The sequence below is a fragment of the Antennarius striatus genome, chromosome 12 (genome assembly GCF_040054535.1).
Source record: "Antennarius striatus isolate MH-2024 chromosome 12, ASM4005453v1, whole genome shotgun sequence".
Classification (NCBI taxonomy): Eukaryota; Metazoa; Chordata; class Actinopteri; order Lophiiformes; family Antennariidae; genus Antennarius; species Antennarius striatus.
The window spans coordinates 18,467,501-18,484,597 of record NC_090787.1 but is presented as its reverse complement, the minus strand read 5'-3'; the positions used below and the strand labels follow the sequence as shown (position 1 = coordinate 18,484,597).

Genomic DNA, 17,097 nt, shown 5'->3' with positions numbered 1-17,097 from the left:
AAATGAAGATGAAAGAACAAAAGAGGAAATGGGAAATATAAACTTTTAAAGGCCTGGCTTCTGCGGTTGCCTGGTGAGGAAGGTCAAAAAAGTATGCAAATCCATTAGTGGGCCTGGTTCCACAGTTATAAAAATACTTATAGGGTTTTTAATGGGAGCAATGTGTTAAACGTGTGGAAATCTGTTTTGATAACATTATTCTAATGCTGGCTTTGCGCTGTGTGAATTAATAACACTTCATTTACAGACAGAAGAAAGCTGGTATGGTTTTTCCAGTTAAAGAGATTAATTTTTAAACACCTAATTGACAGGCTGGGGTTAGGCAGGATAAGCAACAGACTATAAGGCTGCAGCTGCAAAGTCAAGGTGACTGGAACACTCAGAGAAAGGCTTTCAAAAAGCAGAATAGAGAACAGAGAGGGGGAGTGAAGAGAATTAGTCCTCAAGCACTTTTCCCTCCGCCCACTATTCTTCCTCTCTTTATTAGGAATGATTTACTTTCTCAGTGAAAGGATATAAAAGCTCAAGTATAGCAGCGTAATTATCGCAGAGTGAAAATTTAAAGGTTTGACTCACAATGTCCTCAAGTGAGTGAGTAGACTGCCAGATGATAAGACTGTGTTCAACACTCGGCATCCAATTGGTTGTGTTTTATGGGCTTTGCCAAGGAAGAGCATACAAACAGCACTCAGCTCTACAAGTCTGTAAACATGATGGACTGTGGCAAACTGCTAGGGCTGTTGTTTACCTTGGCAGAGCTTGGCCCTGGAATGGTGGTAACATCCCTTAATTACTGTTTACATGAAAATGCTAAATTATACAAACAACCCAGCAGAATATCTCCAAAAGTACAGAAATACATATTCAGGGTCAACCTTATCTGTCTGCAACAGTCGCCACTACTAAGGTAACCCATTGTTTTGAATCGCAAATTTTCGGCAGCCTACATAATCTTCATAATTATTTGAACGCTGTTGTCCAAGGGCATTCGTGTAAATATGTTCCCGTAATCTGCATAATAGCAGATGCTCAGATATGTAAAGTGCACCTTGTGTTCTCAGAGAGGGAGAGGAGGAGGATGAAACAAAGAAGGAGGTTATTGTTCAAAACAGGTTTATCAGGAACGAGGTCTGTGATCATCAGTGTCTCCAGTCAAGACCGAGAGATGATTGCTTTGATTACAGAGCTGTTTTCCTGACAGTCCAGAGCAGCGTATGCAGCAGCGCACTGGTGCCTACTGAGCATCTCTGGTATGGCTGAGTAAAGCACTTGTTCATTTGCAGTGAAGGGTAACATGAAACAGGCCTCAGCTTTCTGATGGACAGGGAGATTTCACCTTCGCCAGTGAATGATAATGCATTATTAAATTTGCCTCTCTGCTCACTAGATACACTTAGCTGACCACAGCATATTTATCTCCCCATCCTAGGCTCACATCTTGGCAGGAGAAAGCATTCTGTCACTTTTGAGGCATTTCAAAGATTAAAAAGAACCTCTCTCTTTTCAACGTCCCTAAAAGCATCTCTCCCTTTTCAGAGAAATGTGATTAGCAGGAGATGGTGTCACGCAATGGAACATTCATGAGGGGGAACAAATATCCAAATGAACTCCCATGTCCTCAAGGAGTTGCCCCCCTCTGCACCATCAGCAATCTCTCTCACATGGGCTTGGGGAAATTTGATTGATCCTCTATTGAATTATTTTTTTGCACTGTTTCATTTCAACAGGACGCACTGACAAGTTGTTTGATCATAAAGCATTATTGTCTGCCAAGTCGCATTTCAGGCCTGTGATGGCTAATGATCTTGCCTCCTGACTTAGGGAAAGTCAGGTAGTCAGCATGTGTTTGAAGCTTGCAACGCCAAGGACATTGGAAGGACTGAACAAAACACAATGCACTAAAGTCAGAAAGATGAAGAGAATGAGCTTACACTGAACATAGCCAACTTTTAATGATACCGTGCAGAGATACCATCAATGTCAGTACAATATTTACACCACAGGAAGTGCACTAAAGTGATGCTGAAACTTTCACCTGACCCAAAGTCCCCTGACTTCCTCTTATTCATTGCTGATGCTCATGCAAAGGAGGAGCAGATAGATAGATAGATAGATAGATAGATAGATAGATAGATAGATAGATAGATAGATAGATAGATAGATAGATAGATAGATAGATAGATAGATAGATAGATAGATAGATAGATAGATAGATAGATAGATAATTTATTAATCCCGGAGGAAATTGTATAAAGACTAAGTACTAAGACAGTACTAAGACTACAAAGGCTGGAAATCACTTTTTAGTCTTTTGCATCCTTTTTTTGTGGCGCATCTGTCTCTCTCCACGAGCCCATCATTGTCCACAGGTCCTCGTACAAAGCAGCTGCATGTAATAGACTGTGACACTGGTACCTGCTGCACTTCATCATACAGATGGTAAGCTGGGACTGCAGTCAGTTTAAAGTGAACCAGCCCTGAGCTCTTCAACTGGACATCTAGTCAGCTTCCCAACAAAGAGAAGGCGTTACAAATCAAGTTTGTCCGAAGCGGCCGCAGCAGCGCTCAGTGCATCAACGATCGCCCTGTTGATAGCAGTTATGAAAGGATGCACCTCTAGGTGACATAATACACCACAACAAACATCCATTTGTGCTTGAAAAGACATTATGAATGCATCTCCTGTTGTTTCAACAAGGATATATAACATTTACCAAGAAAGTGCCAATATCGTATTACCAGTGAATCATCCACTTTTGAAATATGGTTTGCAGGATTGGTTTACGTACTGAAGTTGCCTGAGATGCTGCTGTCAGGCATTCTTGCTCACTATAAAAGAGATGTGGCACATTTAACTGCAGCAGGCTGAGGGAAAGTGGTGAAATTTGTTGCTGGCAAAATGCTTAAACTGCCACATGGTATTTACAGAAAACTCTTATACTTGGATGTACATGCATATGGCTTGTGTTTCAAACACCTTCTCCCCAAGGAAATAAAATGATGTCAAGTGTTTGATGTCCAAAGTGAGTTTACAGCCAAAGGCTTCAGTACCTTTCAAATTTCCCCTTGTTTGTCAGCTACCTGCTGTTTCATGAGACAGAGGCTTGTCGGAAGCTATTGCCACAGACTTTCTGTTTGAAGCAATTCAATTAGTCACATGTGAGATAACACTTAGCTTTCTACAAGGCTTTTTTCTCACACATCTAATCTCAGCTCGCTTTCTCTGGGAAAAATTTGGACAAAAAATAATCAAGTTCAAACAACAGCTAGCACCTCCCTTTCCACCCTCCCTCAAAAAAAAAAGAAAAGAAAAAGAAATACAGCTACCATCTGGTTACTATGCACTAGGTGACACAAGTTTGGAAAGTGTCTTTTTTCGACGACAACAAAGTCTTTGTCCTTCATCAACAGAGATGACATGAAAAAGATGAGACCGGCTCATAGGATATGAGTGATGTGACATTATAGCGGCTGTCTCTGAGGTGTCTGGCTATTTAAACAGCCTCCATATGAGCCGCAGCATCGCATCCTTCCTTGTGCCCACCGTGCTCCCTTCTAAGAGTGCATTGCATGAGATTAAATTAATGCTGTGCCAGGATCATAAAGATCAAACAAGTGGAGAGATATCATTAAACCATTGGATTGTTATCTCATTTATCTAAACAAACTGATGCGATGAACAAACCTAATTAAAAAGCTCACCATAAACAAAGCTTCAGACGACGAGGCCTTTCCGCTCCTTCACCGCCAAACACATTTATTTTATTAATCTAATGCATCATGTATCATATCATTACAGTTCAATATATCTATCATTATTTTATTCCTTCACTTAAAGCTTTTATTGGAATTACTTTGGCTATTAGTTGGTTTTAATGTATTGGTTACCTCTGAATCTGGCTGCTACAATCTCTCTTATCTCGCTGCATAAACCTGTGCATGTTATTCAAATTGCCTCATTTATTATGATAGCTTCCTCATGTAAATTGTGCTGACTGCTCGCCCTTGCACAGTCCTCATTAGACTAATGAAAACCTTCAAACGAAAAAACTAAACAACCTGCCAAATAAAGGTCTGGGGTTATTATGAAAATTACAACTGTGGGAGCAGAGAGAAGCTCTCTTCATTAATTCATGCTCAGCAAATTGGTAACTAATTTAGTTGCACTCCTCTGCATTAATGGGTTATTTTATAAAAATGTTTTCCACAGCCTGAGACCTCTGGTGCACACACCGGAGAGCTCAGAATTCTAATCAAGTCCAGTGACATACTAGGAATTGACAATCTCAAAGATAACATGGCGTATGTTTGCAGGTGGATGTGTGTGGGTCAACTAGCTGGAATTGGTGTGGATTGCTGGGTCATTTGCTTTCTCCTCTAATGCTGCAAAGAAATTACAGTCCATTTGTGTTGATTATCTGAGTATGGAGGAGGCACTTCAGTTAAGTCTGATTTCTGCTTGTGAGGAAACATTCGTTTTATTCAGCACAAGGATTCCTGGCTAATCTCCCTTCTTTCTCAGTTAGTGTTCAGTTTGGCTGGCACACGCATACACAAAACACACACGCACGCATGCACACACACACACACACACACACACACACACACACACACACCACACACACACACACACACACACACACACAGTTCCCACCATCACACACATTTATAAAGTTTGTGACCCACAAACTCAGCTCATGATCCTGCTAATTATTACTATTCACTGTTTCACACCCTGTAAGTGAAGGTCTAGCACTGATCTTCACGTCAACCTACCCAACAGGGAACACACAGTACAGCCCAGTGATTTCCATAGTGGATTTAATATCATTATCACCCCACCCTGTATCACCCCGCACTGCACAGCCGGCCCCTCCCCTGCTCAAAACCAACAGAGAATACTAAAATCTATTATTTTCTTAATTTTATATTTAATCTGCTTTACTTATTAGATTCCCATCTTTTTTTTTTGTACATGTGCTACAAATTTATAATGAAACACTGAAAGGAATTAATAATAAAAATACTGATGTGTGTTGTCATTGAAGTTCTGGTATTAATAATGGGTAATAAACGTCTACTACTACAGATACAAAACTCATTCCCCATATTTGTACAAAAATATGATAATTAATTTGGTACTAAATAGACTATTTATTAATCAAATACTACAAAATCTGGGTGATTACATGAAACCTATTTTAGTTGCAACATCCACATGATAATGTTTTTCTAATTACCGAAAGGAGCTCATTATTATTGGTTCATTTTTTAAAATCATTTGTCCTTTTTTCTTTCTGCTGAAAGAATATTCTGAAATGATCGCACCTGTTTACTGTAATTGCAGTGTCCTAATGCTGCATAGGATATGAGTATCTGGGTAATTAAATCTGTGAAATGAAAACTACTGGAAAATTATCTTAGTCTTTAAAAAATAATGTACTGTCTACATAAAAAAACAAGGCAGTTTAATTTACATATTTTATTGCATGAGTCCGATCTCTATTACACACTCATACACACACATATTTACAGCTACGTAGGTTAGGCCTGTTGAAGTGCATATTTATTTTGTTGTTGCTATTACCTGAGGAATATCATTTCAGCAGAACAAACTGCTGGGTGATGATCAAAGACGTCGCATATTAATTATTCAAGGTCTTACTGTTTTTTAGGTGAACAGAATATCAGCCAAAATTGATCTTCCACTTGAAATGGTACAAATAAGGAATTGAGAGTCTGACTAACAATCGTCTCACAGAGCTGTTCTGCCTCTGGTGACACATTAACTAAAAGAGGGCTTCTTGTTTCCACTGCTTTGGTAGTGCTCCTTACCTCCATTTACTCCTGTCGACTTCCAAACACGGGCTCCTCTCTGTAAAGCTTTAGACATTTTATCAGACTTACCATGAGGGTGTGTGTGTGTGTGTGTGTGTGTGTGTGTGTGTGTGTGTGTGTGTGTGTGTGTGTGTGTGTGTGTGTGTGTGTGTGTGTGTTTGTGTGAGTACATGTATATGTCATATGTATGTATGTATGTATGTATGTATGTATGTATATATGTATATGTATATACATTTACATAGTGTATATATGTGGTATATATACATTTTTATATATAATACATACATACATACATATATATATATATATATATATATATATATACACAAACACACAAAATACACTCACATACATATACATGTACTATATATATGATTCAATACTATGTATATGTAAAAACAAGTTCACCTCGGCTTACTTTGTTTTTTGGTTCCAGGAGCTGAGACGTGAGTCAGAAAACGAAGTAAATCAAATAACATTTTTTTTCAAGCTGAACCAAGGTAAGTAGAATACAATTCTGTACTCTACATTATTTATGAATGCATTTTCAATAATATTTGGTTAATATAAATGAATTTTAAGCTTACAAACAATTAAATTTTATTTTTTTAATATAGTACAGTGCACCCTCACGCATTCGCACATTAGCACTTGCAACTTCACCTCATTGCGGATTTTGGGTAGGTCGTCAAGTGATACCGTACGTGTTACGAACGCAATGCACTTCTATGAGACACAAAAGTGCTTTAAACAGTCGATAAGAGTGGGGGAAAAGGTAATACAGATAGAAGGTAGTTTAATATCAGTATGGGGAAGGTTCATAAATGTTTAAATTACCGTAAATAATAAGATAAATAGTTTGTCTCTATATTGCGAAATTCGTTATTCGCCTCTGGTTCCTGGAACACATTAACCACGAGTCATGAGGGGACACAGTACAGCCAGTTCTTCTGCATTGCGGGTGACGGGGTAAATGACGCGATATGATACAGTAAATCCCCACCTATGTATTTGAATAAGCTCACTTGAAAACCTCACGCTGTCACGCTTCTGATGTCTACTCGGAAGTTCCAGCCACTAACTGAGTTAGCTCTGGTCTTCAAATTTGTCCATGTCTCTCACTTACGAGCCATTTTGGCTTCATCAAACATAGTGGTTTATGTTCTTTGATTGTGATGGACCTCACGTTGTCATGTGGGGAACCACGATGCTTTTTTCACCAAGACCAAACTCAGGAAGCCGCCATCTACCCGGATGGCCGGACCGTAACGCCAAAGCGGCCTTCGTCTTCACGTTCATCTGTCCCACACAGACAGAGCCGTTACGGCTTCGTCAGACACAGCTGTTTGTTTTCTTGTGACGGTGAAGAAAAAAAAGAAAAACAAATTCTGATATTATTGTTTTATTGTGGAATTTCCACGGGCTCCTGCTAGTACGGGTATAATATGATATATGTTTTATAATATGTTTATTTTCTGTTTATTAAACAGTAAGATATTATGTTTAATAAACATAATATATATAATATATATAATTACAATATATAATTGTAATTTGACAAATCAGTAATTTGATTTGTCAAATTACTGATTTGACAAATCAGTAATTTGATTTGTCAAATTACTGATTTGACAAATCAGTAATTTGAATTGTCAAATTACTGATTTGACAATTCCAGTAATTGTGGACAGATGTCACGTCGAGTAAAATGACAGAAACCGTAAATTACCATAAATAATAAGATAAATAGATCTCAATCCCGGATTCCCAAATTGCATGTGGTTCCTGGAAAGCATTGACAGCACACACTGTGTGTGTGTGTGTGTGTGTGTGTGTGTGTGTGTGTGTGTGTGTGTGCGTGTGTATAACATATGATATATACTGTGTGTGTGTGTGTGTGTGTGTGTGTGTGTGTGTGTGTGTGTGTGTGTGTGTGTGTGTGTGTGTGTGTGTGTGTGTGTGTGTGTGTATAACATATGATATATACATATTTAGACACACATTACGATCACTGAATAAAAGAAAGTTAATATGTTGTCAAGTTGAAAATCTCTGTATATCATGATGACCTCATCCACGAATCATTTTTTTCCCTTTAAATATAGCCCAGCTCACCTTTGTCATTGTGAATCCTCTTGTGTGCGGCCCCTTCATGGCTCATATCATGGGCCAGGTCTCCCTCTTTGGGCCCTGGGGGAATGTTGGGGGACAACCCCAGCAGGGCGTGGCTCATGGACATGCCATTGTGGTGTGCCGCTGAAGAGAAAACGGCAAAGCAGAAGGGTCATTGTGAACTTAATGAAGACACATTAATACTATGTGTCAAAAAATAACAACAGACTGATGAGATCTTTATCTTTTTTATTTTAGTCAGACTAGCTGTGCTGAGGGGTTCTTAAGAGACATACATATCCTGTCTGAGGAACTTTCTGTGTGCGCTGGGGAGCTGGACACACTGCTGCTACGATGAGATGATGGGTGACTGCCTGGCCTCCTGTGATCTTCTAAGGAGGGAACAGGGGAGGGACTGTCCGGCACACGTTCCTGCAACCCCAGCAGCGACAGAAACAAAACCAAAATAAATATCCAGTGTAACTGAAGCAAAATATATGATCCAGCCATGCAGTGTTGTGACATTGATGCTGTCTGCCTTAAAAGTTACCTTTATAACAGAGGTGACCATTCTGGAGGGCAGACTCTGGCCCTGTGCTGCTGCGGCCATGTTTGCAATGGTGCTGAGGTGGTTCATCTGGCTCATCGCCATAGTGACAGAGGCTGGGGGCAGGCTGACTGGGATTAGGGGGTGTGGCATCATCATGAAGGGGAGTTCCAGGCCTGAGGCATATGAAGAGGTCGTTGGTTATTCAATGATGCATATTATGAGTGAGATACTCACTGGGGAAACTTCTCAGGGTCTGCTGGAAACTCTAACCCAGCTGCTGTTAATTCAGTGATCAGTAATTCCCACTACTGAGATACCCTTCAAAATCGGTGTCTAATAACAGTAAAGCTTAGCACCGCCATCCATTAGGGAAGAATGGAATAATTGAAATTAATAACATCTCTGGTATCTTTCCATGTTAACATAATACACATAAATGTTTAACACTGCATATTAATAATAGATCCCACTGCAATAATAATAAAAAAATGGGGGGTGATAACTATACACACAATCATTCAAAGACCAAAGTTTACAGAGCAATAAATATGCATCAATTATTCTATGATGAATAAAAATGGAACATTATGGAAATTATCTCAATATTTACATACAAAAAATATCTCTGTAAAAACAAAAGGAATCTTGAAAGCCATTACCCAAATGAACAGTTAAGCGTACTAATGGCAAACAAGCACGGTCAGACCACAGTATGCCAATGACTTCAGGCTAATTATAGAAGCTATTCCACACCAGAGCAAGGGGAGGAAGAGGAGACCAAAAAGAGTCACTTTAAGTCACTTTCAGCTCGCACAATAATGGGACTTTCATTTCTTTTTCATTAATAAACACAAAATGTATTCAATTACAACATCAGAGATATTTTTTAAATTATTTAAATTATTCAATAGCTGTCGAGCAATGCTGGCCTAATTGCGAGAACTGAACTATTAGCAGTCTGGAAATGTAAAGAAAGTGGGATAAAGATACCATAGGGGGTTCGCAGTTAGTCAAACTGTGTCTCTGCCCCGTGCCTCTGAATGGCTTAATGAAAACAAGCCAACTTTCAAAGGACATGAGCGCAGACAGAAGGTCAAAGCTAGGTGTCTGGAACCCCCAGCCACCCCAGCGTCTCCCCCCTCAGCCCGCTCCACTCTATGGGGACTTTGAACTGGCAGGATCAAAAGTGACTGAGAACAGTTTGGTCTCATTCCTTCCCCACTCAGATGCTTTTCCTAAAATGCTTTTATGAAAACCTCATAGACACTATTGGATTTGATTGAGCCTGTCTGTTGATTTTTCACTCCTTTTTTCTCGCTCTTTCCTGGCAGCCCAGTTCAAGGCGACGGAAAACTGCATGAAAGATGAAGCGAAGAAAAAAAATAGTGCACTACAGAAAGCTGATCCACACAACAACACTTCTCTTTTCTGACAAAACATCAGTAACCAAAGGGCGAGGAGTTCTGCATGGCGAAGCCTCTAAAGAGAAGGACACTGGTTGAAAATGAAAGGACATGAGAAGTACTCCTCTGTGTCATTCCTCTCCTTCCAAAAGAAGCATTGATTTCCATAAGAAAGATGGCATGCAGTTTCTCAGTGGCGAGTATTCCCAAACAATATAAAGCAGGAGAGATTAAAGAAAGACGGAAGCCAAGTAGCACCTTGTATCAGCGCCTCTGCTGTGGCTCAGACTGAATCAATTACCACTCAGCAGGCTAAGCTCAATTAAAAAACACCACAGAGGGCCTGATTGCGGGGGTACTTACTGTAGGACAACGTGGAGAGGTTTCAGCTACCTATCAGGCTTTCAAGGCCACTCAAGGGCCAGAGAGAGGAGACTTATTTTGCTTTTGAGATGGATTTATTACACCAATCCAATCACAGCTTCAGACATAAAGATTGATGGAATTTTTTTAACATCAGTAAAATGGGAAGAAAAACTGGAACACCAAGTGCGCTTATATCTTTGTTTTACCTGTGTGGGATTTGGTGACAGGCATCCTAGAGGGGAAACACAGGACCTCTGTTCGCTCAGAGGGGTATTAGTCTCGCTTTCGATGCCCACCAGCCCCTTTCATGTCGCCCCGCCGCAAACCTGTGTTTGTCCCATGAAAGCCTATTCTGGCCACTGTAAGGGAATGTGCCACAGTCCAATAGGGCCCGGGCCAAATCCCTTTATTAGTTGATGAAAGCAGCAAGGTGAGAGGGACGTTTATTCAGGGAACCTGAAGTAAAGTGTTTTTGACTTCATTCATATGCAATTTCTTCCCTTTGCTAGATGCCGTCTTGGTGAAAAAAAGGAGAATAATTACAGCTCACTATCTTGAAAAATTTGTTACCTGCTGATAATAATAAGTAGGATTTTCTGCTTCTCTCTCCTACAAGCGGATCAGCAAGCATTATTCTGATTCTTTAATTGCACAGATATTCTGTGGATATTCCAGTGGGCATAATGTAAAAACATATTTATCAGTTTGTATTTATCTCAGATAGAAGTTCATACTTGATGAGAAGTGAACCCCCCGCACCCACTCCCATTCACTCCGAAGGGCACAAGTAATGGACTAATTTACCTGAAGTAAGCCTGAGGGACTTGAAAAGGTGAACTCCTATTTACCATCATTAAAACTACAAATCACTTAATACCAATATAAACAGCTCAGCTATTATATTTTGCGGTGCTTTCCCAAGCACCGCTGCATGGATAAGCAAAGATCTGAATCACAGAGGATGAACTGAATCTTATAAAACAGCCCTTGGTAACGCCGTGATTGAAAAGTTGTTACATCAGAAACAACCAGCTGACGGTAAGACGGATACTTTACAAAACTCACACTAGGACACAATCAAATTTTGAGTGTTTTAAAATGATTAGAACGAGAGCACTAACTTATTTTAGTGACAGTAATGGTAACCTGAGGTGATTTTTGCAGCAGTTCAGCATCACATAAAAGGACATCAGCTCTTGTTGTTGTTGAACCAGAGGAAAACAAGAAATAAGGAACAAAACAATTGTCATTGAAAATGGTATGGAGTTAGCAGCTTGACCCTTTGCCCCTAACCCTGTTGTGGACAGATTTCCCCTGACAAAAATTAAAGTAGCTCCTTCTTGGCACTTTATTATCTCTTCAACTGAATGATTTATTGTTTGTGGAGCGAAAGAACCAAAGACAGGGAGAAGATTATATTTCAGCCAAAGCTCAGGACTGATCTTGTTTTTTACTCCCTCTGTCCAGGAAAAAAAGCTCCCGACAAACAATGATGTCAGCTGTAATTGATCGGAGGTCGCTGGCTGGGCCTGCAGTAAAAGTGCACTATTTAAGCGACAATCGGCCCCGTGCTCTTCAGACGCTAGCTAATGAAGCTGTCTGTCTGGGCTATTTACCTTCTCTTAAATGGAAGGGAGAAATGTACTGTAGGAGACAGGGCTGGAGAGGATCTGCCTCTCGCTGCCGTGAAATAGGACCTACACCTCAGGAATGTATAATTGGTTGGCGAGCCAGAGCTGGGGATCCGGTGCTAATTAAATGACTTGTTTAAAGCCTATCTGTCTTTGTTTGGGATGAACTGAGCTTCAGAACAATGCATTGTAAATGCTGTTGTCAAACAAACATTCCTGGTTATCCTTTGATTTGAAATGAACGAGACAAAGGGCTGATTTGAGCAGCGCTAAGCCTTTGGTTTTCATGGCGTTGAGATTTTTTTTTTCCTCTTCTGATCTGTCAAACTGAACAGGACCATGCCAGTCAAGCAGCTAAATGAACTCACTCGCTACACAATGCATATGCAGTCCACCCCTGCAAAGCAATTTCAGTTTTCCTCCTAATTGCGCTTGTAAAATGCCCCCATGTCGTGTATTCCTCCAACAAAGGTGAGACGGCGGTACACACACACATGGAGATTCTTTGTTGTGGTCGTATCGAGGCTTTGCACACCAGTCCCAGAAGAAAATGAATGGTTCATGACAAAGGATCCGTCATGCTGCACAACATTCAGAGGCCCCTCCATTGCACTAAAAATCAATTCGTCTTTACTATAACTGTTAATCTCTTTCCAAAAATCAGAGATCCTGCCATGTGACATGGAAGGGCTCCTTAAAGCCTCCATAAATATGTTGTCTGGCTCATGGTGCCATTTCACACAACACAAGCTTACCTATGCAAAGAAAGTCTCCCACATTCACAAATGCGCACACACAGACACACACACAGACACAGACACACACACAGACACACACACAGACACACAGACACACACACACACACACACACACACACACACACACAGACACACACACACACACATGCACAGATGCAAATAAGAAAAAACACAGACACACACACAGATGGCAGGTTCAGCCAAGGCTGGTGAGTCCTGTTTCTCATTAAAACGGGGGGAGAGAGGAAGGTATTGAGCTTTGATGTAGCCACCCACAGCCGTTCGGTGTCATTGAATAAAACTTTGAAGCCTTTTGTGTTTGTGCAGTTAATGTTGATAGAGTAAACATCTTGCCTTTGTTAAATACCTGCCACACTCACATATACACATGCACGCACACACAAGTACACATGCAAACGGATACATAAAAAGAATGCATCATGTGGCGACAAGGAGAGGCAAAGATGAAAACGTATAGGTCCATCTTCAAACGGTGTGGCTGTGTAGATAATTCTATATAGGTATGTAAACACACTGAGTAGGCCAGACATGAAAACACATACAAAACATATCTTATATTACCATAAACGCAATGATTGGACACATTTCAATCTTATTCAAACCAACACACATGATGTGTTGAGCACGCCAGGATAAAGAGATACAATTTCCAATTATTCAGATGGGCAGTTTCCCACTTCCATGCTTAATTTAATGTAATGTAAGTGTAATATAATGTAACGTAAGAGAATCCACGATAAGAAAAGATTTGCAGTTTGATGAGATAACATAATGGCTTTTCTCCCCAAACTGCTGGGCTGTAATATGTGGTAGAAATTATCAAGAAGACAGGCAGAGGTGTTTGTCCTTTAAGTGTACAAAATCCAAGGCAGGCAACTTTCATAGGATAATTTAAATCCTTTGGTCTAATGGCAGGCGTTCCTTATGAAAATTGAAAGATCAATCATATCTGTGGCAGATCTGTTGTAAAAAAAAAAGTTTTTTCCATCTTTAAAGGGAAAACGCTAAACAGCATCGCCCCACCCACTCCAGCCCTAGTTTTAGCTGTCTATTTGTCTCTCAGCTGAAAATGTTAACAAACGGGGCAATAATCAAGCCATATGCTTCGATATGGCAAATCTCATTACAGTAAATGACCTTTACCAGTCAATGCCAACATCCTTGTGCTTGATAATGCAGAGTGTATAGAATGAGGTTGGAGGGGTGGGACAATGGTGGCTTTACTTAACACAATCATGCACATTACTGGGGTGGCCCAGACAGCCAGGCCTTCAGGACACATTAGCAAATGCTGTTCACTTCCCTAATTTTGGTTGGAATCAGGCTCACTTTACATTTGTCACACATCAGTCTTGATGAATACCCAACATCGGCAAGAGAGCATCAACATCTGATCGCTGACAATAAGCCCAAGCGTAGAAAGTGCTGTGAGCAGAGGGGGGGAGCAGAAGGAGAGGAGAGATATTACTAGCAGCTGTTACTACTGCGGGTGCAATATATTCAAGCCCAATCAATAAAGCTCCCACAGACAGTGACACCCAAGCAGACAGAGGAATCATTTTCATCTGATACTTAGCAAAGGCTCCCCTTTTAAAAAGATTGCTTTCAGTCAATGACACAAGTTGTCATTTGACTAAGGCTACTGAAATGAAATATATTGACGAGTGTTATCAATCACAGCCCACTCTGCCGTCATATCACTTTTGTCGAGGGGGTGTGGGGATCAATTTGCATGTGGTCATTGGATCAAATCATCTGTTTTAATTACAAAATTAGCACCGCTGCCTCCAGTGTTCTCAGATCCTCTGCTGTTTTCACCTCACAAGAGAAAATAAGTAACAAGTTTATTTCCTCACTGCTCTCCAGAAATTGCATGTGGATGAAATTAGACTGTCAGGTTACGTTGATGTACTGGTATTACTTTATTGGGAACTCTAAATACACTAAATCACCAAATACATTGCTCTTTGTTCACACAGTTAAGGACATGCTGGTGAAAAAACTTTAGCATTATTTGAATTTGCCCTCTTGCACCGTCTTTATCTTGGTCCCAGCAGAGAGGATGTGAGATGGTTAAGATGTCCAGGCTCAATGTAGCTGATGGCTCTATTTGGATGAGAGTTCCCATATCATAATAGAGAAGAAAAACTCTTTGGCTCGGGCAACCGATGGAATGCTATGATGGAACAAAACTAAAAACACTTTCAGTGGCACAAATACTCTTTGATTCCAGCCCTGATTGTGTCATAGACAGGCAGTGGAACACTTTAACCAGGTAATCACAGCAGAAGAGATCATCATTCTGCTGCTTTTGTTGTCATCACCTTATCGTCATTGCTGCTACTGTGTAAACGATAATATTATTACTCTATGTTAATGTTTTTGCTCAGACATAATCATAATGAAATGAGCGCATATGATATCCAAGCTCTAATGCTGCGACATCTTAACTCTGCATGGAAAATATTCTTCATTCTATAAATTTACAGGCCATGCATGTTCCGCATTATTGCAACCTGTGAAAGCTCATCATCACTGAAAGGTTGAATGTCATTTATTACACATATCACATTTACACCAAGTGACATTGTCTTTTCAGATTGTGTTGATCTCTTCACTTTCAAAGGTCAGACCCATTCCTGGCTAAATTCAATTTGACAGAGAATAGTGAGGAGGGGACAGCCAAACGCATGCATCAGCCCCGCATCAAAGCGCTCCAAATTAATCCATCCAATTAATGAAGAATGAAGCCTAATGTTGATGAGGGATGACAACTCGACTGGTCAGTTGTTTTTTTATAGCTCTGCTCCTGCTATTGTGAACTAACCACACGAGACATTAAAACAAATATTTCCATGACACAAAGTCTGTCTGGTGCGCAGTCTCCCACCGTGTTTACTCCGCTCTAAGAGGCTTCTACTGCCACTCAAAGAGGATAGAACTTGATATGGATCATTAAAAAAATAATGTTTAATCAATTCCCTCTGTTATTGCAATCTATTTCTGCAGTTGTCTGTGTTTGTGTATTTTGTAGCTAAATCCGTGTGCCTCACAGTTTCCCAATCATGCATATTCAAGTATAATGCTGATGCTTAGCAGCCGACGCAACTGGAATTAGAACGAGGACATTAGACTTCATTAAAAAGTGAAATGATTATCAAGTTTATCTTTTGAAATGTCTATTAAAATGTGTGTGCTGTTCTTCACTTATCTGTCACCTGGCTCCCATGGGCCTGGCAGACTAATAGAGAGATGGTGAGGGCCAAAGCCCAAGAGAGACAGAGACCCATCAAGCGCTTTACTCAAGCTGGAAGGCTGTCTGTCTGCTCTGCCACTCTCTTGTCTAGCTCTGAGTGTCTGATGCAGTTACTGCCACCACTCCCGTACTCCTCAGGACTTGCAGCTTAAACGGAACCTATTTTGCCCGGTTCAGCCTCCGTGTCAGAATAAAATAATATCTAAACAAGCCACATTACCAGTGTATAAATCAAGCGAGGCAATAATATTGCAGCCAAAGAGGCGTTATATGTTCATGAAATGAATTCTATTCAGCCCATGGCTACAATCTAGTCTCTCTCAAGAGCTTCGGCTGACAAATGCTCCCACAAGAGAGCTAGAGAGGAAGATGGATGAAGTTGCCCCTAGACACTCATATCAGGTCAGTATGTGCTTTATCCCCTAATGGTTAAGGTTAGGATTGAGTAGGGGTTGATACTAGATCTGAGCCTGAGGGCCATTGTTCTGTCTAGAGAAGCAGGAAGTAGCCACCATCCTCCATCATGGCCCACATTTAGCTGTGCTGCGCCACCAGCATCAGTGCAGCGAGCTAGTCGGATGTGTCCTTCCACGCAGAGAGCTTTATTATTAGAAAGGACATAAACAGACTAATTAAATCGCAGCAGTGGAGCTGGTCTGACAGCTGGCACAGAGAGTGTGACCAAACAGATCCCTATCAAAGTGCAGGAACAGTGTCTCGATATAGTCTGTCTACCGAGATGCATGCACGTGTGTTCTGCAAGTATACATACATGCAGGGCCCATTTTAAAAGATTCATTTTATAACTGATGACTGTCATTTTCCCCACTGTAATTGCATTCATACATAGCCTGGTCTTAATGTCTTATTTATCTGTCTCGAGCAGAGCAAACCGACTCACTGATATGATCCAAAATGCTACAAATGCTATCCAGCAGAGCAGTAAACACTCCAGTAATTAGTCCACGGTCTCCAAGCTGACTCCACTCAGCTATGCAGCATGGCAAAGTACGGACCCCATATAGAGAGGAGCCTAGTTATGCATTGATCTTAGAAAATTAAGGCTAACTGGCCCAGATTGCAGCATCTTGATGTACCTTCTGGATGAGCTATACATGTATTATTTGTTGAGTAAACAGGATGATTTGGACTCGCTGTG

General features: G+C 40.5%; 1 protein-coding gene across 6 annotated transcripts in view; it reads right to left on the bottom strand.

The window, feature by feature from the left end:
* The window catches only part of dachd (dachshund d), a 97,923-nt gene that overhangs the window by 15,891 nt on the left and 64,935 nt on the right, over positions 1-17,097 (bottom strand). For 4 of the 6 annotated variants that reach the window (XR_011037755.1, XR_011037756.1, XM_068330282.1 and 1 more), the window contains 3 exons: positions 8,505-8,676; positions 8,250-8,395; positions 7,957-8,097 (listed from right to left, as the gene is read on the bottom strand). Coding sequence is in view for 4 of the 6 variants with exons in the window: in XM_068330282.1 (XP_068186383.1) it covers positions 7,957-8,097; positions 8,250-8,395; positions 8,505-8,676 (459 nt within the window). In the remaining 2 variants the exon portion in view is untranslated. Of the gene's footprint in view, positions 1-7,956; positions 8,098-8,249; positions 8,396-8,503; positions 8,677-17,097 lie in introns of all 6 variants that reach the window. The other 2 variants (XM_068330283.1, XM_068330285.1) reach the window with 1 other exon arrangement.